General features: G+C 41.1%; 1 protein-coding gene across 3 annotated transcripts; it reads left to right on the top strand.

The window, feature by feature from the left end:
• Positions 1-755: 755 nt before the first annotated feature.
• Positions 756-26,377, top strand: SMPX (small muscle protein X-linked). Of its 3 annotated transcripts, none has more exons than XM_081199478.1 (5): positions 756-957; positions 3,901-3,960; positions 8,890-8,973; positions 11,731-11,884; positions 25,822-26,377. In XM_081199478.1, exons 2-4 carry the CDS (start codon positions 3,922-3,924, stop codon positions 11,866-11,868), a joined length of 261 nt encoding a protein of 86 aa, XP_081055604.1. In that variant the 5' UTR covers positions 756-957; positions 3,901-3,921; the 3' UTR covers positions 11,869-11,884; positions 25,822-26,377. The 3 variants fall into 3 exon arrangements, with proteins under 3 accessions (XP_081055604.1, XP_081055603.1, XP_081055605.1); XM_081199477.1 differs by having other exon boundaries at positions 757-928; XM_081199479.1 differs by lacking the exon at positions 756-957 and adding an exon at positions 1,824-1,928.
• Positions 26,378-27,247: the final 870 nt, after the last annotated feature.

Raw genomic sequence — 27,247 nt, 5'->3', positions numbered from 1 at the left:
GAAGTCACCTCAGAAAGAGGGTGACTGGAACATTTTGCAACAACTGTACCCTGTAAGTAAATAAAATTTCAAATGTGCAGCTAGACCTGGTTCTTTGGACTTCTGGAATATCACTGCTCAAGGTTACCAAAGGATATGTTTCTTTTTTCCCATTTCTCTTTTTAGTAATTTAATAAATGTATTTGTTTTGTTACATCTCTGTGCGAGTGGGGAAACATTTACCAAGACAAATAAACTGGGGGCCCAAGTTTCTTAGACTGAGGCTTGAATCAGTAGACAAAACACAAAAATGGTAATCACTGAACATTTGGACTCAGCCCTTAGTGCAACAGAACAGTTATACTAGCAAGCAGCTATTTTGAAATATCACTGAAAATGCCCCTGCATAACTGGCCTCTAACTTTGTGGTCACCAAACCACATTTGAGTAGCTTGAGGACAACTTTGCGTGAAAACCCAAAGGAAGTGGTGCATGTCTTTCTTGCTCTATGCCTTAAATAGTTTGAGAACTTATGCTACTCTTTAGGTCCTACCAACAGCAAAATATGTTTGTTTTTAAATAAAAACAATCCTAAATTCCACATTGAGAAAGTGAGAGCAAAATATGTCCTGACGGTGAGTTTGCTAACTCTTTCCTGCTTGACACTTGAGTCCCGATTTTAGCCATGAGGGAATGAAGTTACAGGATGAATCCGACTCTATATTTAGGAAGAACAACTGTAAGCTATGACAGGAATTCTCTTTTACACTTGGCTTCTAAACTCAGCACTGCTCCAGCTCTAGAAGTGCTCTTGGTAGTTAGTACACAGGCACAAAGGGCTTCATCAATTCCAGCCACCTCTAAAGGATTCCAGGGAAGATCTCAGCTGATCGAAGAAGGTGCATCACTCAGCATCGAAAGGAGGTGTTTGCATCGACTCTCCTGACAGGTTGGAGTGTTTCTTATATAAATAACCAGGTACATAATAAAAGCTAATATGGGGAGGGGGTGCTGTTTGAAAAAAGTGAAAGGTTGACTTGGGAAAACACTTTCATATATTGCTAGGAGATGAATGAATGAACTGCCTTTTCTGTAAAGTTTAATCTCTGTAAACCAGATCACTATGCTTACACAGGCTGCTATTACAAGTGCTTTATAGTCCATTGGAAATTTAAGACAGTAAGAATGTTAATGCCACTTAGAATTATCTTAAGAATATCCCCTGTGTATATGCCAACATGGCCCCTATGGAAATGTGCTTCATACAGTTAGAAAAAAGGCATGTTTTCCTCCACCATTTCTTTATTGTTGTCTGCTTGAAATATTTTAATTTACCCGATGTTTGTTGATGCTGTTGCAAGTACCAGCAAAGTTAGAACAGTTATAAGATCACTTTATGAGATCATAAGGATTTGATAAGAATTGTCACAAGGCAAGTAGTTACAATGCACTTGATGGGGTGCATCTGCATGGCGTGCAGTAAAGTTTCAGCATGGACTTTTCTTCTGCTTTCAGTACATGCTGGGCTCCCAGCGGTGTAATTTCTATCTAGGTCTTCAACACAGCAGAGCTTTCTGTTTATAACACTTGTGCCAGTTTCATGCATACAGCAGGGAGTCAAAGGATGACATTCCTAGTTCCTCTTCAAATGGATCTGGGGTAATGTTATGAAAGACGTAAATTATGGAAGTGCCTCAGGTAGATCAGCTCCTTTAAAGCAAACCGAAGAACTTGGTCAGTGCAAACAGCTGTGTGTCCCTTGGCACCCTCTCTCAGGACTTATTTTTAGATCGGGCAGAGAAGATCACCACTTCTTTGAGTTTTATTCCTTCCTATCCCTTGCGCCTGTTCAGGAATCATAGGGACATTCGCACAATGAAGTCAAGTGCTAAATAGTTCCAAAAAGAAACAACTGTGGCATTGCCTTCAACATGTGGTAGACTGATAAGGTAAGCCATGAACTAAATGTTTGAATGCCTGAAAGATTTAGTAGTATCCAGGTTTTCAGCTAAAAATTGTATTTAAATATTGGATGTTTTAACACCAGCTAGCCGAATAGTTAGGAAAGCATTGAGGAGCATAATTAGTTGAGTTTGATCACTCCCATTTTGTTGCATGGAAGTTAGGAGAGGGGTAGAGGAGGAAGACTGGATGCATTGCTCCTTGGTACACAGCTGCCCTCAGGCTCTGTGTCACAAGGACTTGCAGGAAGGGAGTTATGCTTGCTGCTACTGTAGCCATACTGGGCCATGTTTCTTCCAGAGAGTTAGAGAAGAAGAAGAAACTATCCTGTGCCAGATCGTCTGGATTTATGGGGTCCATGAAGTAGTGCAAGCCTCAGTAAGGTGCAGAGGCAGATACTTCAGTTCCTTTCTACAGCAACTCCCTCTGTGCCCTATAATTTCTTGTACTGACAGCACAATCCTATACATCAGGGGCAGGGAAACCATGACCCCCCCCTCCCAGCTGCTGCTGGACTGCAACTCCCATCATCCCTATCAGCAGCGCTGGATGGATCTGGTGGGAGTAGACCAGCAACCAGTGGAGGACACCAGATTCTCCTGTCTTAATGTCCCTGCTACAGTACACCTCACGGACAGCTGTGGAGCTGACTCCCAGGTAAATGTGTTCCGTATATAGAATTGTAGCCTTCACGGCTCCAAATGGTGCCTGGAAGGTCTTGTGCAGGAACTACTTTTTCTTTCCTGATATTTCTGTACGGATGTTAGTGTAGGAGGAAGATAGCGCACACCCCTGCTCCCCTTGGTGGCTACCCTGGTGAAATATTGCATACGGTATTTGGCTGCGTTCCAGAAGTCCTGGTGCAACGTGAGGAATATCCGTGCAACATGACAGCACTATCAGCTTGTAGGGTTGAGCTTTTTTTTTTTTTAGGAAGACCCACAAATTGTTGAGCTTTCTTAAAACAAACCCCAGAGTTGTTGAACTTGTGACAGCATTGGCTCCTGTACATGTGTAGTCAAATATAAAGTTGCTGCAGCCTACCGTTATATTTTTGTTCCTGGATGTCTAATAGCCAGCAGTTGTACCAAAGGGGAAGGGGGAAGAGAGAACGTAGCCCAATAAGGTTGTCTATTTTTACTCTTCAGCATTCTGTTGTCCTGATTTCTCTGGCAATAATGAGGTCAGCAGAAACAGGCAGCGAAGAAAGATTGTCTCTGCCAGAAGTTCTCCACAACTCCATGAGGCACCTCTATAGGGGCTTTGCTCTGCCTTCACGTTATTTTTGTTACTTTATGTTCATCTCAAAGTTAATATTCCATTTAAGAGCTTTACAAGCTTAAAGAACTGCTCCTGGGAAGCCACATGTAGGCAGTGCCATGTTTAGACAGAGAAGACAAACTGCAGTTTTAAATAGTCATTCATCTTTCCTCTCTCAACAGCCCATATTAACAGGCCTTCAAGTAGTTTATCAGTTTCAGGCTGCAGTTGCCTTTTACTTTTGAGAAGATGCATTACCTTCGTTTTAAAGTTAAAGGAATTTATAATGCCTTTGCAAGTTTTATATGGGGCAAATTAATTTTTTATCAACAAAAGCCAGGTTTTCAATATAAGCAATTCCTGATTGTGTAATTTGAAGCGAACATATTAATAAGTAGCTCTCCCATGAATATGTGCCGTTTGATGGAAAAGCTAACTTCTCATTTACTATTGTGATGGGAAAGCGATCTTACTCTTTCTGCCCATGAAAAATTAACAAGGGAAGCTCAGGTGTTCTCACTCCTTTGCAGCATTCTATGGTTGTTTCTAAGTAACTCTGAAACTAAGCCCGAAAGACAATCTGGACTGATGAATGGATACCTATCAAGAAGAAACATGGGCTAAATTGTAGTTTATCAAGCCATTGTTGCTCGTAAATTTTTTTTGTTTTGTTAGTAATCATACTTATTTTGCTTTCAGGGATAAATCTCTTCCTTTAAAATGTCAAAACAGCCAGCTTCGAATGTTAGAAGCATTCAGGTAAGAGATAATATTTTATGTTACTAGTAGTAAATAAGAAGTATTTTGATTGAAAACAAAACATCCGTTTGTTTGACGCTTCAGCGCTAACTAGGAATTATTTAAAACTTTCTTGTCATGCAAGTAAATGCATTTTGATCCCATCTTTTCCATGGTTTTACATATTCCATTATCAGCTTAATTCTCTTAACTAGTTTTCCTGTGTGCTGTGCCAAGCGCGCGCACACACACACACACAAAACAACCTATAGAATTTTCCACGAAGCATGTTGAAGAAGCTGGAGGGTTTTTTTGTACATCATCTAAAAGCATTTGACTGCACAAACATCACATATATGCCTATGTTTGTGTGTTGCTTACTTCTAATTGTCCAGCAAGATTCACTTTCCATTACTGGCATCTTTTAAGCTAAGCCAAGGTTATTTAAAAGTAAGAAAGAAAAGAATGTGACAAGTATAAAAAGCTGAAGTCCTATGCATACTTACAAGTAAACATGTTTAGAATTGCAAAGCACTGAATGCTGTATGGAAGTAAGTTAACCAACCAATCTACATAAACAAGCAAATCCGAAGTATTAGAACTTGTGCCAGTTTAGATTCAATGGCATCAGTTTAGATTTATGGACATCTGTTTTCACCATCCATCTCCAAATACTAATATTTATTGTGTGTGTGTATATATATATATATATATATAGAGAGAGAGAGAGAGAGAGAGAGAGTGTGTGTGTGTGTGTGTGTGTGTCTCTTGGACAACCAAATTCTTAGTATGCCTTCATTTGCTTACACTGGGTTCCATCCAGAGTATCCATTATGTTCCTAATAGGCCTATGTCCAAATACAGGAAGGGCCCAAGGTCCAGCACAGGCTCTCACTGGAGGAAGGAAAGGAAGGTGACTTTTGCCAATTGCCTCTTTCCCTTGCAGACTTGTGCGCCTCCCACACTGCGTCCAAGCCAATGTTCTCAAGCTGAACAACCCTTTTAAGTGTTCACAGTTGTAGACAATGAGATGTACTCAATGTATAAATGTGCTATCATGAATATAAAGGTGTGGGTAAATACCTTGTATTGTTTTATCAAATAATATTAGCTTCTAGGGTTTGCAGAACTGCTATGGCTCTATCTGGATAATCATATATTGGCTCATTTAACCAAGATATGCACAAGCCTTTTATCGGCACGCATAGCCTTATCCCTCCTCAGTTATTTAACCTGAAAGTCTCCAATTAACTACAGTTTCTTGTTTGATTCTGGATTGTTCCAAACCGCACAACCATAGTTTTCCAGTTCAGATGGATTAATGGAAGACCAGTGTTTGATGGCTACATATCACAAGGGGGGGCGGGCGGAATCAGCTGCATATAAAGCCCAGATATAACCATCCAAATTAGGCCAATGGTTGGGTTCAGGATAGTTGTAATGCAAAATCATGGTTTCTACTTGCTATAGTTAAGAGCACATACCATAGTTTGAAGTTCCAGCCCTACAATTGGCAATCCATGGTTTATAGCAGAATGTCTGCATTTGTTTCTTAGGGCTGTGAGGGAATTCCACAGATCCATGCTCAAAATCTCTTTTTCCTCCGTTGTCTGGTTGACTTTAAAAAAACAAAAACATTTTTATTGTTTTTTAAACAAATACAAATATAATATCCATTAAACATTTATCCAGCAGTACGGCTAATGGTACTTGTTTTATCAATTTTCTCTGACTTTTATAATCCTATTTTACACAACTGTGTATATTAGCTGTACAAGGTTTGCACATCCACATGTGGAATAGTGAAAGATTTTTCTGTTTGCAACCTTCTGAATTACAGCCTATGAATTTGATATCCAGCAATAATGTCAGAGGCATGAAATTACTATAGCTGCAGCTTTTTATTGGTTCTGAAGACAGGAAATATTTGTTTCCTGGTAGTAAATAGATTTATATAGTATTAATTTTCTATCACAATGAGTTTTTAATGGTGGCTAGGCAAACAAAAAAGGTATATACTGTGAAGATTTAAATGGGCAGGATGATTGCTTCTCTCTTGAAAGCAAGCAGAAAATTGTCTACCAATCTCTGGGGAAAATAACTTTTATTTATAGATTGCAGTACACAAACATCAGTCAACAAAACAAAGGGAGCCTTTTCATTTTAATACACGAAGTCAAAAGCAATTATGCAGTAGAGCGATACATTTATTTTAGCATTTTCAAATTGTTTCATCTGCACTGCATTCTATAAGCACAGGGAATCTACGTTTTGATAGATGACAAGGCATTATTATGTAGTTTTAAATAAGCTCTAATAAACAATTCACTTAAATGCATTGAAACAAACTACAGTTTCTTGTTTGATTCTGGATTGTTCCAAACTCCATTAAACATGGAGTTTAACTCAGTATTGTGAACTTAATGTAGTTTACAGCCTCCCTTACTTTCCATTAAAGGGAATTATCCACTAAGGATTCCCAATTAACCTTCTAGAGAAATGTAAGTTTATTTTACCACAGTTATGCATAGAAAAAATATTTTCTTTTAAGCCATGAGCCTTGAAAGCAAAATTATATATTATACAAAGTGTGTGTGTGTGTGTGTGTGTGTGTGTGTGTGTGTGTGTGTGTATCACAGATCTCTTTAACTTTACAACTAAATAGACAGTGTGCAACCCTATACATGTCTAGCCAGAAGTAAGTCCCACTGAATTCAATGCATTCCTATACGCCAAGGGTTGCTGACACAGCTAAGGGAGGGTGCTCTGTCCACATGCCTGCCAGAGTTTGTGTGAGAAGTGGCTACACGCATCACGGGCACCAGTGCTATTTTTCTAGAAAAAGGTGCCGGAACTTACCATGAATGCCGCCCTTGTTCTCTTATAATGCCAATGGCGCCCACCTGAAAGGTGGCAGAACTGACTTCTGGCAAATTCCGGCTGAAAAAAATGCCCTGACTGGCACGCACCCATTCCTCCACCACTCCCAGACACTTGGCCAAGAGTGACTGTGGCAAACAAGGAATTAGCACTAAAGTCTTTTATAGGAGCAAGTCCCACTGAACACAAAAGGACTCACTTCTTTGAAGAGCTATTCGGCCCAAGTCCAGTTTAAATATAAAGAACCATAAGAAGGAAAAGCAGGGGCTCAAAGTTGCCCTTCAGCAGTTGACACCTGGACAGCAGACTGCTGTGGTGATATGTATTGTACTACAGATATATAAATTTGCATCTATACCTGTAAAATCAGCACAGGCAAATGCCATGCAAATTGGAGCCCTCTTCTGCCTGCTTTTGGGTGATGCATTCCATCTTTTTTGGTAACACATAAGTGGCCACCCTAAACTGAGTTGCTTCCACGTGAAACCTGGGGTTCAGTCCAGCTGCACTTCCACATGAATGAGGCCCAGTTGCAAGCCTTCTATTAGACCTACACAGCCCAGAGGACACTAACTGGAGCTTGCTAACAAAAGTGGACTTGCCCTCAGAAGGCTGCCTGAAAGCAAAGAAATATAAGCGCATATTTTAATAGATGAGTTGGAAAATACTGTAGACTATAGCAGGATGGCGCATGCTGTTTCACTGCTTGATGTGAAATGGGAATTCTGCCCTTCTGCTGCCACCTCTGGCACTTAGTTTTGGTGAAATCTTGCTGGAAATCAGTGTGATCTCACCCGAAATCTGCGTCGACGCCGGTGGTGGAGGCAGCAGGGCAGGCAGTGGGTCCACGGGGGTACCATCTTGGAGGCTTCTGCTACCTGAAGCAGTGGCCTGACCCTGCCTAATGGCTGCGCCAGTCCTGGAATATAGTAATTCATTCTCTAACTGCTATTAGAAGTACCATGTATGGAGACAGTTTCAATGTAATTTACAGCTGTATATTCCTGTTCCTGCTGCCTCAGAGGCTGCTGTGTCTGTGGAGACTGGGGCACCTCTGCTTCTGGTGATGTGCCCCCCTCCCCTGGCTCCCCTGAACTGTCAGCTGCCCCTGCAACATCCTCTGATGTCCCTAGCAAGTGCAGCTTGACTCAGCACAGTGGCAACGTGATGGGGGAGAATACCTTCTGAGTTTCTGCATGTCATGCAGCTTGTAAACACAAAGCCTATGGTGGAACGATAGCATCCAGCAGCCTGAAACCTTAATGGCTACTTGGATCACAGCTGAACTTGGATGGACGGCAAACCCACCTTCAGGGAAAATCAGAATTTGCCAACGTTACCAAAATAATGAAGGGGCAAAAGACACCACAGGGGACAAATGGCAGGCTGACGTGCGTATCTCTGGACTGATATGTACAGCAGTTCTCCAGGAAGAGCAGATTTTACCATTTTGTACTGTGCAAAAAACTGTCCTTGTAAGCCCACCACATCAAGTAGGGAGCAAGGAGGATTGCCTGCTGAGGGCCTGAAGGACCCTGCCCTTGCCTCTTTCCACCTGGCTTGGGGCGGGGCCTGACAGGCTTCACAAGGACTGCAGCTGCTTTTAAATTGTTTTTAATTTTTATCTGTGTTGTTTTAAATGAGACCCTCTTGGCTGTGAACCCTGGAATACCTGCACCCTGCCTTGCTGGACCTTTCCCATCTGGTCTGGGAGAGTGGGGTGCTGACTGACTCCAGCTACAAAAGCTGAAGCTGTTGAACAGATTCTTGGACTGGATTATTGGTTATGGGGGGGGGAGGTTGAGAGAGCTGTTGCTGTTATTGATATTATTGTTGTATCTTTAGTTTTAGATCTTATGATTTACGTGGAAATTGTTTCCATTTGGTTGTGTATTTTTTGATGTGTTTTATTTATTGTTTATGACTTCTGTTATGTTTGTAATTATGTAAATCGTGTCATGTTGTAAGCCTGCCTTGAGCACTGTTTTAACTATGGAAAGGCGAAATACAAATAAAACGATGATGCTGATGATATCCTGATGCTATACTGATATGAACTCTATCTTCCAGGCTAATATCAACATCCCAATGGGAGCCCTTTTACCTGGAGCAGGTCAGCCACCAAAAAGAAAAGAATTTACTGAAGCTGATGAGGTAAGAGCAATATATGTCTTCATCTGCTAGCCTAGTTTATTTCTCATTAGTTTAAGAAGCCATATAATGATCAGTCAGTATAAATCGGTTCTATTCAAGTACGATTAGTTAATACACACAACGGTTGGTGGTATTTTGGGGTCAGTGTATGGGTGCAACATAAATCTGGTTCCAAACTAAGGGTGGATATTGTGTTCCAAATGCAAGAAACAGAGATCCTGAGCAATCTGGAAACACCACTATAGTTAGATGGGTGTTGCATGATTGCATTTCCTAATGTTTGGCTTCTAAAAGCAACCGCAAGGAGTCCTACTTTGCAACAGGGCCACAGTGCATATGGGAGGCATGTCTAACTCCCCCACCCCAGATGAAGCCTATACAAATATCTCCACAACTCCCACCATTCGGATAGTGGCTAGTAGCAGCTGCTTGCAGCTCAAGGCTTTTCACCATTCATTGTATTGGGATGGTGCTAGTACTAGTATAGTAGTAATAGTATAATGGGGAGAGGAAGGGAGTAGGGGGAAAAGGGCCTAGATCCTAAGTTTAGATATCGAAAGGAGCTTTCTGAATTTCCAAAAATGGGTTATGTAATTTGAGTACTTGGAGTATACATGTGGGTTTCAGTGGGCTGAAATGTAGGCAGATATTTGGATATAGCTGGAAAATGAGTGAAAGGGCAAGAAGCAAGGAAACTGTGTAGGAGGTGTGAACATTTCAGATGAGAACACAGTCTGTTCATCTACAGATCTGCTAGCATGCAGTAATTTACCACAACCAGACAGCTAATTGACTCCATAAACCTGAAGCCAAATTCAATTTCAGATGCATGGGACTTACTGAAAGAAAATTTGAGATATGCAGCTATGCTTCATGAAATTCTGAAATTAAATAGTAGTTTTATAAGGAACTTCTGGACTAGAAACTTTGCAGACTGTGGCACAGCTCCCACACAGTCCATGGCTCTACTTTTCCAGTTGCAAAATGGAACCATATTTCAGTGAACAATTTTATGCAGCTGCTTTGGTCTTACCTCACCAACTTGAGATCCACATAGTTAAAAGGGGGATGTACATTTTAAAATAAAAATAAATAGGTCACCTACATGTTATAATGCAGAATTATGTTGCCCATGCAGTTAGTTGTTTCCCCCAATCCAATCCTATGAAAACTTTGTATTGCAGGAGCAAAATTATTCCTCTTAAATCTGAAAGGATGCAAAGAGACAGGTTATTTTAGAACAGATACTGCTATGATTACTGTGATCTATTTGCAGCATCAGCTATGCTTAATTTTAGGTTCCATAAATGTGCCAGTAGCCCCAACACAAATTTATATTTCATATCATTTGAAGAAATAAATTATTATCTGGAGAGGTCCATTTTCAAAATGTTATGCAATTAGAGCATATTTAAAATGGTTTAAAAATATTCACCACTTAATTTGCCTCTGTTCATTCCTGTGAGATGCTGTATGGATGAAGACCCACTAGTAACAATGAAAGGGGCATCTGCACAAAATATTATAAAGCTTGTGATAAATAATCCTTCCTATCCCACAACTAAGAGAAGAGGGCCTTGAGTGTTCTTTTCCAAACTTGTTTGTGGTCCTTTAAAAGTGCAATAAAGAAGCCAAGTCACAGAGCCACCTCAGCAGCTTGCCTTCTTGCTTCTCCAGTGGCAGTAGCAGGGGAGAGTGGGTGCCACGCCATGAGATTCTGCCGCCTGAGGCAGCTGCCTCAGTCTGACTCATAGGCTCTGGAGGAGAAGTATAACATACTACATGAATAGATGCCTAAACACTGAATGACCAGAAGGAATCAGTAATCAGATTTAAAGTTCCACAGTGTTTCTATAGCTTCTCAAAAGTGATGTGGTTACGAGGTTAGGTAGATCATCTGGGAGATGTGGCAGAGCTATCCTTGCAGTCTTCAGCAGGCTGTCAGATCTAGTATCTTCTGTGCACTTTAGTAGATCTGTCACATAATGGCTTAGTTCGCACGTATGCCAAGGCAAATCATGGCTTGGAACAGATGCGGGGCTTTTTTTCAGAACGCAGTTCCAGCACCTCTCAAGTGGGCGCTGTTGCCATGATAGAAGAACAAAGGAGGTGTTCATGGTGAGTTCCAGCCCCTCTTTAGAAAAATAGCACTGTGCAGATGCATGAACATGTGGGTTACTGGAGAAGAGATCACACCCACTGCAGTCCCCCCTCAGTCCTTCTGCATTACCCAGGGCTAAAGCTGGGAAGTTAAAAAATATATAATTTGTTGGTGTTATGTACTGAAGTTCTCTCCCTGGGCCAGCAGTGGGATACTGTAGATAGTTTTCACTCAGGTCCACATATGCAAATAAGGAATTGAAAGCAATGTTCAGTGATTGGATAGTTACAGAAAGTTGTTACTGTTGCTTTGTAGTTGAGCTCTATATAAGCAGGTGGCTGAACCCTTCAGACCAGTTCTGTTCTGGCCTGTGAATAAACAAGAGCTGTTTGAAGAATCGTTGTGTCGTCTGATATGTTCACCCACAACTTAACAGTTGGTTTATAGTATGTGTGTGTATAACCATGGTTTAGCTTAGCATGGAGCGGATTTGCCTCAACCAGGGCTCCCAGTTTGTTTCATTCCAGACAAACTTTGAGCTGTAAGCCAAGAACAATCTTGGTTTGGCTTAGCAGTGCATGTGAACTGGGTCATTGTGAAAATGGAAACACCCCCCAGTGTATTAGTTTGAAGTAGATGGGTTTTTTTGTCTGCAGAGCCTTCCAGCTTCTTCAGAAGAGGAAAAGAAAAAGGTGCTCCCAGGAGCCAAGAAATTACCTGGCCCAGCTGTAAACCTGTCAGAGATCCAGAATGTAAAGAGTGAGCTGAAATTTGTCCCAAGAGCTGAACAGTAGTAACAGGAATGAAAAGGTATGTCCAGGGGTCCCTTACCTTATCTTTTTTTACCTAAACTACAATGAAATATAGGGAACTTTGCTCTGGTTACAATTATCAGTATGGTGAGATGGAGTTGAGAACCTTGCATAAAAAGAAATGTCATCTTGTGGTAATTACCCTTGATTGAAATATGCTTAAGAATCAGATAAATTATTCCAAACTACAGTACTGCATTTATCCTGTGAGTACTCTTTTCGGGGTCAGGTCACTGCAATGCTTTCCCAAAGTGCCCTCTTAATTCTGACCAAAAAAATATCCCTTGAATAGACCATTACTCCCATTTTGCAAATGAAGGAACCCAAGCCAAGAAATAAAGCTACTGGTGGCATTTTTATTGCTCTGTAAACCAAAGGCAAATTTTGGAAATCCAATCCTAATGCAGTAGCAGGTCACTTCTAAAATATTCAGAAGCTAATTTCTATATGACCTCAATTTGTTCATAAAAATGCACAGGCTATAGTACACTCAATTAGCACTGCAATTATTCTTCTATTATTCAAATTATAATACATGCAGAGAGGCAAAATGTAGGTGGAACAATTATGCTTTCACTTTAAAATTAGAAACAATAGGCTTTGATCAACCAAAAATAAGTTGTTAATTGGTGCAAAAACAGATAATGCCTTGTTTCCATATAGTCTGCATGTGAAGTACAGCTTTTAAAAACCCCTCCCAGAAAGAAGAGGAACACACTTACAGAATAACGGGGCTCTCACATAGAGGCATCTACAATGTGCAGGACGGTGGCTCCACCTTCATGTTGTATAAGAGCACTAGAGACAAAAAACATACACTACAAATAAATGGCTGTTTGCCTAAATAGACCAATGCCGATAGCTCTGTCCCTACCCTTCTCCTCTTTTCTATCTCTTAGAATACAGTCCATGCTCCAGTCCAGGCAAACAGCTATAGCATAAAGCCTGAAGCTTTATTACCCAGAATATCACTGTGAGATAATACCCAATGTACCCATTCAAAATTGGGTAGCCTGGGTAAAGCATTAAAAAATGTCCCGTTCCCCCCCCCCCTCTCATTTGTAACAGGGGAGGATAAAAACCTTTTTCTTCAGCTCATTGAACCAGCTTGGATTTGCTTGTTACGGTTTCTGCCTTACCTTTTCTTATTTTGGTCAATGGCCCCTTCTTTGTGTTTGTGGGAGGGAAGTTATTGGTTTGTCATTTTTTCTTGTTTTATTATGTCTTTTGTGTTCTCATCTTGCATTTTTATGCTGTCAATCGTCCTGTGATCTTCAGATGAAGGGCGGTATGCAGATTTAATAAATAACACAGCTGAGGTTCCTACCACTGTTGCTTCTCACATGGAGGGGTTCGTTTAAGGTGCCTTGAAGATGACAAGCCAGAGCTTAGATTCACAGCTCCTGTAAGGTTACCTCAGGATCATGCACCATGGATGTGAGGCCCCTATTGCTACAATTAAAGGATCAATCTTTTCTTGGCTTTGTTTTGGGGGGAAACTTGACGGGGAGGAAAGCACAATGTACAGGATGTAAAGGAGAACATAATTAGAGACTGCTGGCTGAGAATATTATACAGAACAGCTAATTCTCTGTACATGGGCATTGTGCGATCTGTTCAAACCACAAAAATTGTGCTCAAGGTATTATGGCAACAGGCACTACCAAGAAAAGGTAATAATAAATAATGCAAATAATTAACCTTACAAATTGCACACACTTTCCAGCACAGAGAGTCTTCCAAATACCTTCATGAAAGACAAGGGCTAATTGTTCCTAAGGACGTGGAGTACACCTCTTCCCCTATTAATGCCTTAGTTAGGTTTGATAGAGCTGCATAAATTGTAGCCAATTAAGCTGACAAAGTGATCTCGAATATCACAGCTCCAACCCGGTAATCAAGCTAATTTATTTCTCACACACTTTTGTCTTCCATCACTCCCTTTTGTAATTTTTCCTCATGTCACTTGATAGGAGGCTACCTAATTACGGTGTTCACAGTCCTGTGCTCAAGAGCAGGCTAAGTTATTACTTCAGTATAGTGCTTTTTAAATCTTTATACTTTGAGTATGTTTTCACTTCAGCTTTTTTTGCTGGAGTGATTGCCTTTCATGCGTTGTGTAATTGTAAGCCCTCTGTTGCTGCCCATGAGACCACAGAACTCCCCTGAGGGTCTGAGAGACTTCACCTCCCATAGCCTGGGCTGTTGTCATAGGCCTGGACATGGCTATATATATATATATATGAGAACTAGGCCTTGTTTTTCATCCCAGAGTTAGATCTGCTAGAGCCAGTGTGGTTAAGAGTGGTAGACTCGTAATATGGGGAACCGGGTTCATGTCTCTGCTCCTCCACATGCAGCTGCTGGGTGACCTTGGGCTAATCACACTTCTCTGAAGTCTCTCAGCCCCACTCACCTCACAGAGTGTTTGTTGTGGGGGAGGAAGGGAAAGGAGAATGTTAGCCGCTTTGAGACTCCTTTGGGTAGTGATAAAGCGGGATATCAAATCCAAATCCAAACTCTGCTGATCTATATATCATGTATTGTTCAACCATTTACCCACTAGAACATTCACATTTTTACAGCAGTGTGTTCAACATCATGGTTGTCATTATTGTCATCACAATTTATTTCCCTCCTTTCACCCTAAGGGTACCAGGGAAGGTTACAACTATTAAAGCACAACATTAATATTAAAAGCAGAGCTTTTTTCAGCTGGAACTCAGTTCCAGCACCACTCAGGTGGGTGCCATTCTAAGAGAATGAGGGTGAGTTCCGGCATCTCTTTTTTTTTTTAGAAAAATAGCACAGATATTACACCATATTTTTATTTTTTTAAAAACAGTTTAAAATAACTTATTTAGCACTGCAAAGTCAATTGGACTTATTCCAGTAACTTAGGGGCAGGCAACTTCCATCCTTTCAGAGCAATCTTAATCTGGCCAGGGGTGATACCAGCTGATGGGTGGAGAAGAATGGTTTGGCCATGCTGGGTGCTGCTTTGTCAGAAAGCAGGACTGAACCCTGGTGAGTAGAGAGTTTAATCCTGCTTGGTGCTGCTTCAGCAGCACCTTCCCCTGCAAGGAATGCTCTGGAGAAGTAGCCCTGCAAGGAGCAGGATTAAACCATCTGCTCACCAGCTAGTGAGCGGAGAGTTCATCCAGCTGAATGCTGCTTCGCCAGAGCATTGCCTACAGAAAAACAAACAAACCCAAAATAGAGCTGTTAGGACGTATCCCCTAGCAGTATTGAAATCAGAATGCCGGTGCAGGTTAATGTGGCTACTTACACATCACCAAAACATTTAATCCCCATAGCAACCCTGTGAGGTAGGTTAGGCTGAGAGGCAGTGACTGCCTCAAGGTCACCCTTCAAAGTGGGGATTTGACTCTTGTTCTCATATATTCTGGTCCAGCACTATAGCCACTAGGTAAAAAGGTAAAGGACCCCTGGACGGGTAAATCCAGTCAAAGGCGACTATGGGGTTGTGGCGCTCATCTCACTTCAGGCAGAGGGAGCCGGCGTTTGTCCACAGACAGCTTTCTGGGTCATGTAGCCAGCATGACTAAACTGCTTCTGGTGCAATGGAACACCATGATGGAAACCAGAGTGCACAGAAACACCGTTTTTGTCCCTGCCACAGCAGTACCTATTTATCTGCTTGCACTGGTGTGCTTTCGAACTGCTAGGTTGGCAGGAGCTGCGACAGAGCAATGGGAGCTCACCTCGTCGTGGGGGTTCAAACCGCTGACCTTCTGATCAGCAAGCCCAAGAGGCTCTGTGGTTTAGACCACAGTGCCACCTGCATCCACCACACTGGCACCAGTATGCCTTTGCCAGTCGTCATTGTCAGACATTGAAGGCTAAATCTGAAGTTAACAATTCAGGCCTGGAAAGAGTTGTACTCCTAGTTGCTTTCGTGTAGGGTGGGGAGGGAATGTTAACCTTTCTTTGGCTTTGAAAAGGCCTGTTTATTCCCTCAGTAATATGTAAAAGCAGGCCTGCAGCCTTTGAGTTGTGGTTTGTTCTTTATGCCATTTGCTGCCTAGGAGGAAGTTTCGTTCCAAATTGCTATTATGCCAAGCTCGGCCATACGAAACAAACAATAATAATGTAAGTGCACTTAGGAGGAAAAGCTCTTGCTGCTTCTTCAGACAAACAGACCAGGGAGAGAGTGGCTTGCCTACATCTGCACTTTGCAATAGCTACAACCCTGGCTCCAAAAGTGCTCAGTGAGAATGAGCTCCCCCCCACCCCGTACAAACATAAAAGGGTGAAAACAGCAACCCCAACAGCAATGGAACTCCCGCTTGTCAGGGGAAAGGAATATATAGGAACTGACATGATTTCAGCCCTCATGCGCAAGAGGTTGCTGCTTCAGAATCAAAGGAAATGCTACCCACATGGATGCAAGTATAAGCAATGGAATGAGTGGCTTGGATTCTGAGAGCCAGGAGTGGAAGCTAGTGGAAGGGGACATCCTTGTAGTCCCTTCTTTCCACTGCAACCCTGAGAAACCTCTTCATAATAATAATAAAAAATAATTTTTTATTTATACCCTGCCCTTCCCAGTTCATAAACCCAGGCTCAGGGCGGCTAACAACAAATTTAAAACACTTAATTGTAATACAACATAAAAGCAGCATAAAATACAGTATAAAAACATGAATAACAATAAAATTCAAAGTTCAAAAAATCAATTTGATGGAAATACATCCAATAAACATTAGACAGTCACCAGGGCTAGCTGGCTAAATTAGTCCTACTTGGCCCAGCGAGGAGGCCAGGGGAGAATTAGCTGTGGGGTCCCAGAGTAGGTAATCTTCAAAAAAAAAGGGGGGGGGAGAAGGGAAATAAAAGATCCGGCTGAGTTCAAATTAAAGGCCAGGCGGAATAGCTCTGTCTTACAGGCCTGTCGGAAGTAGGTTAAATCCTGAAGGGCCCTAGTCTCATGGGACAGAGCATTCCACCAGGTCGGAGCCATCACTGAAAAGGCCCTGGCCCTGGCAGAGGATAGTCTGACTTCCTTAGGGCCCGGGACCTCTAAACTATGGTTATTCCTGGACCTTAAGCTCCTCTGCGGGGCATACCAGGAGAGGCGGTCCCATAAATACGAGGGCCCTAAACATGGAGAGAGTTGGGTGCCCATGTAGTGTGGGGTGGGTTGCAGTGGGAAGAAATCCTAGAGAGCTGCTGAGGTTGATAGAACAAAGGAACTGACTTGGTATGAGGCAGATTCTTATGTTCTTCTGAAGACTGCACATGTATTAATTCATGCTAGTATTGCATCTATAATAGCTGGAGAAACTGTCCTGATGCATTGTATGGGTCAAGATCACGAGTCATCACATGGGCTATTTCAGCCGAGTCATATTTGCTGAGAGCCTTGCATGGCTTTTTTCAAAACATGTATCCAAATCAGACACCTAGTCCCAGAAATGGTATCCTTTCATACTGTGTAGCTGCTGGTGCACACACATTTAGACCCTTTTATATTCATTGAAAGCATACCTGCAGTATGAATTCCTCGTGGAATTGCCTCTCTACCAAAGGATTTGAGCTAGAGCTAGTGGCTAAGATACACTGGAAGCATCGTTGTGGTTTCTTTCCTTGACCCAGGGTGCTTCCACGCTGTCTGATTGTCAGGTGGGATTGAGTCACATACCGGCAAATTCAGGTTGCACAGTTATAGTTGGTTTTGAGATCTGGCACAACCAACCTACTTCCCCCAGGGAACATGCAGTTGAATGTGTGGAATAACATAATATCCCTGCAAACAGATCAGAATAAATTTTCATTTAAATAGCCAACTTCATCTAATTTCCCTGCAAACAAATCAGGACTAATGATCAGTAAACCTACCCTGGAAATGTTTCTTTAAGCACAGCTGAATTCAGAAGCTGCTCTGATCTGCAGGACTTGTTGGTTCCTCAAGGAGGCGCTCAAGATCTAATTATTAAATATAATGTAAAAGCTTCCTTGCAGTTGGTTTTACTGAGCCATGCATGACCAGAACCTTTAGATGTCACTTTCGTTTGGACCTTTTTATTCAGAGTTTGTCGTTTTTAGTTCTATTTAGACACGACAGCCTTAATGCATCTCTCTTCATCTCTGTCTCCTTCTAGGAACCTCATTTGGAGAAATGGATCTAGTCATTTTCTCATTTAAGTATCAAAGCTATGGAAACTGTTCAGCTCTGTTCATAATTTGGCCTTCTGGGTTTCCCTGACAACCAGAAACATATTTCCTTCCTGCCCCCCTTTCCTTTTTACTAATAATGTAAATTCACAATATGTTCTTATCTCTTATTCAACAGCAGGAGAGTAACACTGCTTTTCTTGGCTATTTCTTGTTCTGAGAATAGTTTGGGATTTGGGGCAGATACAAAAAACAAAACAAAGACCATAGTATCTAAGTTAAGTACCCTTCTCGTTAAATAGCACCATTCTGTCAGTTGCTGAAAGCTGAAGGTGCCTCATCAGAAAGTTGCTCCTTTGCAGCTGAACTGTGATGGATCACAGCTCTGCCCTTTGTGTATGGAGGCCTTATTCAAAATCTCAACTATAAACATAACTGCTTATCCTAATATTAAATTGCAATGGTGCAAAGGAATAGTATCTGTCTATAGCTCACCCTCAGAATTTTTTTAATCCTTTGCAGCATGTAATACAATTTTCTCTCATTAAAAAAAAATCCAGATAGTTTATTTACCACAATTAAATAAAGGTATAAAATTGGATTTTTAAAAAATTACTTTGTGGACTCTCACAGGGAACTTGAAAATACTTTCTGGAGCTTGCCTGATCCTCCCTGTTTAATACTCTCTGTAATTTTTGCACCTTCTGATATTGCAACTCTTATTCGACAGCCAAAGATGGAAGGACCCTGAGGTCAATCCATCATTAAATAAGACTTCCAGGAAAACATAATTACCTGACAGCAACCCAAGAGCTGCCATGTCCAGTGCTTGTTTGATATTACATATAACATAATCAGCACTGGGAGACCAGTCAATCGGAGGCTCACGTCATGATACATACACTTCACTTCATTCTGAAGTGACATCGGTTAGAGCTGACATATTTACCAGCACTTCTCAGAGAGTAATTGGCACCGTGAATTTGAAGTCACTGAATAACCTACAAGGTTATTTCTCACTGATAACCTACAAGCCAGCACAATTCTATGTGTGTTTACTCAGAAGGAAGCTCCATCATTCAATGGGGCTTACTCCCAGAAAACTGGGATGCTAGTAACATTCAAATCATTTCTGAGTTCCTGTTTTCTGGGCTGCTGGAAATGTTAGTGTGTGTGTGTGTGTGTGTGTGTGTGTGTGTGTGTGTGTGTGTGTGTCAGCATTGAGCTACATCCTTTCATTGGCTCCTTGAAAGTGTCCCCATTTTTATATAGCCTGTAAGAGCTGGGCTGTTCATTATGGTCACCCATGAAATTATTATCGCTGTAACAAATTTTCAGTGCACTCAGCTAAAACATTTAGCATCATTCTCAATACGAAGTGGGGACATGACATAACATAGCGAGTTTACTCACATCTTCCACTGACCACCAATGTTACTATCAATAGGGAAGATTATCTTCCTTTCCAATGAGCTAAAACTGAATCTCTCTCTCTCTCTCTCTCTCTCTCTCTCTCTCTCTCTCACACACACACACACACACACACATTCTCAAAGTGGTCTCTCAGTTTCATCTATTATGGCGACACCTTTACACAGGCAGCATTTGAAGAGCATCTTCATCTCTACAATTCTATGAATCTATGATAGCTTTAAAGGACTATGCACCAAGATTTAGGATTAGTTGATGGAAATTAATATGTAGAGCCTGTCCAGTTACACCATGGCCCGAAAGAGTAGCATTTGCATGAACAAAACGATGTCCAGTTAGATCAACAATGTAAATGGAAAAATGGCCTTGAAGTTTTAATTGATGTCACTATCAAAGTAACTGTTACCAAAGTTTGCAGCAGGTAGATTTCCTTCTGCATGGGGTTGGAATAGATTACATTGAGGTCTCTTCCCAATCCTATGGTTCCAAGAGAGAATAAGAACTGAAGCTGAAAAAGACGACTTTCACACCACATTTTGCAATTTATTCTCTCCTCTCCTCTCCCCCCCCCTTTCTTTTTTACTGCAATGTAGGGCAGTTTTGCTGCAGCAACAGGAGAGGGAAATGCCTTTGCCTTTTCGGCATTGGTCTACATACTTCTGTTACTTAGCAACAGCAGGGACCAAAAAGAAAGCCAAAGGATTCATAATTGCAAGTGCTTGCTGGAGGCTGAGAAAATGGAACAAGCCTGATACTCTTCATGTTGCATTTCTGCCAGCTGGAGACCAGAGTGTCCATACTTACACAGCCTCGTTAAAAGTTGCCTATAGAATTAGATGTTTAAAAGCTACTGATGGCTGTTGATCAATCAGGAAAGACTGAGCCTCATCCTGCCAAATGTTCATTTCTCTATTTTTCCCCTTGTAAGCACTTAACTGTGGCTTTAAAAATACACCTCTCTATCGCTGCAGAACTTTTGATTTGCAGCAGTGCCTCTCGTTTTCTCATTCTGACTGCGGTTGCTGATGGTATTAATTTACTCAGGAAGGTGGTCTCACCTGGTGCTGCTGGCTGAAAAGAATTTCACTTTACCTTCCCACAAAGGAAAACATTCCTTGCCAGCTAAACAGCTGTGGTTGCAGAGTCGTGCATAGGTCCTGTTGAAATCAAAATGTATATGGAAAGGAATGGTGGTAAGGATGGAAGCTCACATTAGATGGATTCTGAGTGGAGTCCAGGAAGCTCCTTTCTAGGGATAGGGCCCGAAAGAGATACACAGTTTGATGAACTTTTTTCTGTTCTCATTCATAAAGCAAACATTTGGCACCCATTCTATCTGCAGCCTACAAAGCTTCATGAACTTTTGTGTTTCATCTATATAGGATTGCTTTGTTCATTTCTCTTCTTCAAAAGCTTCGTTTGTCTGCTTTAGTGTTCTAAGAATGAAATATTTCTCAGTGTGTAAAGAAAGTCATTCCTTCCACATTTCTTCTGTTAAACCTATCTCTCCCCCCCCCCCCATTCACTGACATGGGCCAAATAACATTCATTTGGAAGTTAATGGCATGCACTATGCAAACAAGTGCATGCATCTTGCCCATAACCCACAGGGTGAGATTCAGAGGGATTTTTAACAGTATAATTCAGCAATGCCTCGTCACTTTGCCTTTCTCCAAACAGTATAAAGGGCAACAGAACTTTTTAAAAAAAAAAATAATGGGGCATGTATGCTAACTGGGACAGTGGTGAGTAATGTGTCTATAAATGGGTTCAGCCGAGGAGTAAACATCACATGGTCTCTGGCTTAGATTCTTGTTGAGTGGGAAACATTTCATGCATCTTTGGGCATACAGCACACAATTGCTTGTTCTCCGCTGGAGAATATTTAAAGAACCTTAGCCTAATGCCAGTCATGTAATTGCATGTAAAGGGCGTGCGTGAGGTCGCAAGGACAAAGGGCTTGAAAGTGGCATACTAAGCACTGCTAATACAACGTCCACCATCTCCCTTTGCGTGTATGAATCTTAAAGTCAGTGTTTAATTACATGACAGACACAGCCAGCCAAGACATCTAGCCTGGAAGTAATCTACCCCTTTGCTTGAGATTCCCAGCACTGATGATTTCATTATACGTGGCTTCTCAAATGAGGTGCAGCAGATCTGCATTATTTTTTTAAAGAGAACATTAAACTCCAATGTATATGCTTTTCTTTTAAGAAAAGCAGATTTCAGCAATAACTGGAGAATACTGCCCTGTTATTGTTTTTAAATTGCCATTGACAAATTAATATACAGTACTTGAGCTCAGTTGGTTAGAGCATGGTTCAATCCCCATATGGCTCGAACCGCTGCATATTGCTGCACTGCAGAGGGTTGGACTACATGCTCCTCAAGGTCCCTCCCAACCCTATAATTCTGTGATCTCTATGTTTCAGAAGAGCCATACTTTCTTAAAAGGATATGGCATTGTGTATTTCTGGGGGAACATTGCCAGGACCACATGCTGCATTAGCTGCATGTGGTAGTTCTCTGCGTGGAACTGGCTTGCACAGCCAAACTGAGCAGTATTTACCCTGAGCAAGTGTTAAACCCTGCAACATTGGCTGTGTGCACCAGTTTCTTCCATGGAGCCAGCGCCCACAGACAACACGTAATCAAACCCTCAGCTGATGTCACCCACCCATCAGAGTGATGTCATCTGATTGACAGGTCAGTGGGGTTTTGAAGACATGGCCTCATGGGCAAATTAGGAACCTCCAGCAGACAGTGGAAATGACTCAAATATTGGACAACGGAAATGACTCAAATATTGCTGGGAGTAAGGCTGCTGCCTTGAAATGGGATGCTAACAAGACACAAGGCATAGCAACCAAGCAAAGATAATACAGTATAATAAAACATATGTAATATACAAAACATACATATATCTCAGGCCATGAGGCTAGATTCACAGACTTTCCTGTATGCCTTTTTCTGGTTCTGTTTTGAGGCTCTGGATTGATATAATTACGTACGAAACCCTGACCCAGAATCAGGTCATCTACGAATGATTTAGCACTGGGTTCCCCCGAACAATACTGTAATGGAAAAATGAGAAAAGCTTTTCTTATGTCAAAGTGTATTTTGGGGCATCAGTTTGCTGGTATGCTGCTATGCATTAATGAAATAATAAAAGGAAGCCCTCAGATACATGGTTATTATAGATAATCTAACTGAACCTGAAGTTCCAGATATTTGTCAAGATGATATCAAGACAGCACTATTTGATGCTGCCATTTGTTAATTGTGATGGTGATGGAGATACAAAGTCTCATACCTAGAACTTAACTAGTGGAAATTTAAAAGTGGCCCACTTTCTCTTCCAAAGGGAAGAGGTTATAGATATTTCTACATTTACTTAGTATAGAAATAATTCAGCATAATGATCTGCTTTCTTTAAGATTCTCTGACCAATAGACAGCAACCTATTTGCACTTTGATTCTATTCATACTTAACTGGGAGTACAGTATTACCTCAGGTTACGAATGCTGCCGGTTGTGCGTTTTCGGGTTGCGGACCACGTCGAACCCAGAAGTACCGGAACGGGTTACTTCCGGGTTTCAGCACTCGCGCATGCACAGAAACACAAAATGACGCCATGCGCAGAAGCGCTGAATCACATCACGCGCATGCGCAGACGCGGTGCTGCGGGTTGCGAACGTGCCTCCCGCACAGATCACGTTCGCAACCTGAGGTATGACTGTAATTACCATTGAACTCAATAGGATGAGTAGATCATGATAAGATTGCACTCTTAAGCCTATTAAACAACACAGAATGCTTATTAATAGATGCACCCTATGCTGTTTATATTTTATATATAGCACACACTACACTCTGCACTGGCAACTTTTCGCATTAATTGTTATCAAAATAGTTTACTGGCTCTTTGGGACACATGATGTTCTTAACAGTAAGACTACAGTATTGAGCTAATAGGCACTGTGCACTTAAAACTGAGGACAAGCTCTTGCCGGTTTCAGTGTCATTTCATCCACCCACAGTTGCAAAGCTCACTCTTTAGGAGAGGAACAGCGAAGGAACATTTCCAAACGAAACTGCAGGGAGAATTTGTGTAGGCAGAGTGTAATTATTCAGATTGGAATGCAAGTACACTTGTGTACTCAGAATATCTCGAGCAAAACTTTAGAAGTTTCATATGTTCTTTTGCCTTCCTTATCAACAGCAGCCTTCAGCCATTAGATTTTTATTTTTTTTAGAGTAGATGTTCTTAGGTGTTTTAATTGGTTTGTTGTTTGTGCATTTGCCACCCTGGGCTCCTTTTGAGAGGAAGGGAAGGATATAAATTGAATATCACAATCATATAAAAAAACAGCATGATCAAGGCCAGCTCTACTGTTGGGGAGAGTGAGCCAGCTGCCTCAATTGACAGGTGCTGGTTGGTGAGGAGTGGCAATAAAATGTTGAGGGACAGTGCTGTGTGTGTCACATGAGCTCATATAGGGCCCCTAAGCTAAACTCTAGTGTATTGTAGGATTTTGTCTCTCCACCATTGTTGTAATAAGATCCAACTGTCATGGAATGGGTGAGTGTCATCTTTTCCTCGCCCCCACAGGTAGCAAACATGGTATCAGACTAGGACCACAGAGACCCAGGTTCAATTTGCGATACAGCCGTGAAGTTAGTTTTGGTGATCTTGGGCCAGTTTACCTTTGTCAGCTTAACCTACCTCTCAAGATGTTATGGTGGGGTGAGAAAACTATGTCCCCCCACCCTCAAACTCCTTGAAGCATAGTTAGGACAAAAATAATCATAGAAGACAGTAGGTCTGATCCACCAAAGCTATCTATATTCAGACATCTGGGAATGTGCCAGAAACAGCTCCCAATGCCTGAATGTTCTGAGCAGACATTTTCAGAACTTCCTTTGCATTTCTTGCTAATTGGGCCAATGAGACCAACACACCAATCAGAAACAGGCTACCTTAAATTCATATTGGGAGTTCTGTAAATTGTGACCCAATGCATTCTCCAGCCATGTATTGTGATCGTCTAGGGATTCCACAAGCTGTCCCAAGCAATCAGCATAAAAGGAGGCTTATCAAGTCCCTGAAGGATCACCCTATATGTGGAGTGGATTACATTTAATTTTGTGGATCACAGGTTGCACAAAGCTGGAATACAGCAATTTTTCTCCAGACTTTGAGTTCAGCTGGAACTAAGGATGCTCCCAACAGATATAAAATGTTGTCAAAAGTTAGTGAAAGAGATGCATAAATCAGAAGAAATGTTGGGTTGACAAATAATTTTTCCTTTGGATGGATGGTGCGAGTTGATAATGCATAAGGGAGAGCAGAGATTTTTATAGGACTTGTTAGTATACGCCCCTGCTTTTGGTGATACACTGGATCATTATACTGTATTGTGAGCAATTTGCTATTGAAATGTCCCTTCTCACTTTCTTTTTTCATTTTTAGTATAAACTTGATAAAATATTCATGAAAATCCACTCTGGGTCCAATCTACCTGTGCACAAACAGTAACTAAAACTGATTTTCTAACAGGTTTCAGATACTATCTGAGAAGAGGGGGAAATATCTGAAAGAAGAAGAGTGTGGATAAGCCAGGGACAGGGTAGTTAGAGACAGTATGCCTCTGGGTACAAGTTTATGGACACACCACAGGAGACAGATGTTGCACTTTGGTCCTGTTTCTAGTCTTCCCATAGGCATCTGGTTGGCCACTATGAAAACAGGATGCTGGACCAGATGGGCCACGGGCCTAATCCAGCAAAGCTCTTAATGTGGTCTCATGGTCCAGCTCCCCACCTATGTCTCCCTTTGATGCGAAAATTAGAGACAGCTTTAAAAATGAACAGGGCTGGCATGTGAATAAACATATCTGCCTCCCCTGCTACCCCACCACCCACCATGTCTAGCTACGTCCACACAATATCACAGCAAACAATCCAATGAAAGGATAAAGCAAAATGACTCAGTGGGGTCTACAAGTCTCATTGGCCCCAATCCAGGGATGGGCAAGCACAATAAATGTGACTAGTAACACATTAAGAAACAAAAAAACACTATGTGCATTTCTCATCCATACTGGATGAAATGGGTAGCTATAGTCTTGTGGGACTGTACCAACATACAAGTGTATTGGTTGGGTTACCCATCTTTAATAGCATCCTCTTTCAGTACAAGGTTGATCTATAGATTTTCTTCCCCCACATAGCAGGAGATTGTGAAGGTTTTATCTGACTCATGATGTTTGTCTCTATGAATAAGAATATATTGCCCTTTAGAATTCCCATGTATTTCCTCCAAAAATGCAAATGAATCTCATTTGGATTTTATTTTGCAGGTCTGCCAAGACGCATATGGAGAAGCTAAATTGATTGTAATGAAGAAAGTTCACAGCAATAGTTTATATATTTATATGATGATTGTGAGCATCCTAAATACAAGAAACGTCATAGGAATATTTGCACATTTATGGACTTTCTTGTTATTGGTTTTGATTACCGTAAAGCATATGGATTATATTAGCTGCACCAAAGCATATGTGTACATATACACGAAGTGAATTTGATCATACAATTAGAGATAAATGTAGTATTATTTTGAAAGTAGAACTGAAATAAAACATTTTTACAGAAAACCAGCATTCATTTTATTCGCTTTTCTGAATATGCTCAAAAGAGCATGGTAATAAATATCATAGATATGCCGAGTATATGCATATAAAGGTTAACATTCCATATACAATGTGTGCGCTACAGAAGAAGCTCTTTTTGCTCCTATAAATGCCAATAGGAAAGTAAATACACAGTTAAATTTCCTCATGGAAACCAGTGGCTCTTAAATATTGCTAACTTTATTGTGCCCAGTAAATATTTTATATTCCTTAACACCTAAAAGCAGTGTCTAGAATTATTTAACATGGATAACATTTTGCTGCTTAAATAAAAAAATCTAATGGCAAAATTGATGAAATACTATATGATGAAATTAATTGCCTGTGTTTTGAATGTATAAAATATCCATAACCTCAGGTATTGAGCCCACAAGAAGGAGCAGCTTCTGCGGCAGATCAGGGACCACAGGTTCCCCAACATCCACATTCAGATGTGCACCTGAATACCAATGTCATCTAGCCCAATTTTCTATGCTATTTTATGCATCAGGGGATCAGCTTTCAGACTTGAAGTGACAGTAAATAACTGAGAGTATTGGAAATTCCATGGCTAAATGGTGGAGACTTGCACACACTAGTTTAATTCCTGATATATCCAATATTAAAGGATTGCAGGCGGATGGGAGAAACTTCTGCCAGAGTACTTGTAGGACCAACTGACGTTTGCAGCACTGAACTAAATAGATCAGTGGTTTCCAAGCTTCCCCCCCATGGACCACTTGAAAATTGCTGTTGGTCTTGGTGGACCACATAAGGATTTTTCAGCCTGCTGCACAAATTGTAATGCACTGTGCTAAACGCTGTATAATTTTAAAATTGTATTTTATTGCTTCTTTTATTTTTAATATATTGTATTTTATTAAATAAAATTCAAATTATAACTGTTCTTCACAGACCAACCACCTGAATGAAGCTCATAGTCCACTAGTGGACTGGTGGTCCACAGACAACAGTTTGTGACCCTCTGAAATAGATTCCTGCTTTAGCTTCAGAGTTTCATAAGCAAACCCTTTACTACAGAATTATTACATTGGCAAACAGGTAAAAACATTTTAAGTCCTCAGGGATGAAGATACTCAGATGTGTTTAGTAG

This window comes from Podarcis bocagei (genome assembly GCF_964188305.1).
Source record: "Podarcis bocagei genome assembly, chromosome: 6".
Lineage (NCBI taxonomy): Eukaryota > Metazoa > Chordata > Lepidosauria > Squamata > Lacertidae > Podarcis > Podarcis bocagei.
Note: the sequence above shows the minus strand (reverse complement) of the source record. Positions and strands in the feature narration are given on the sequence as shown.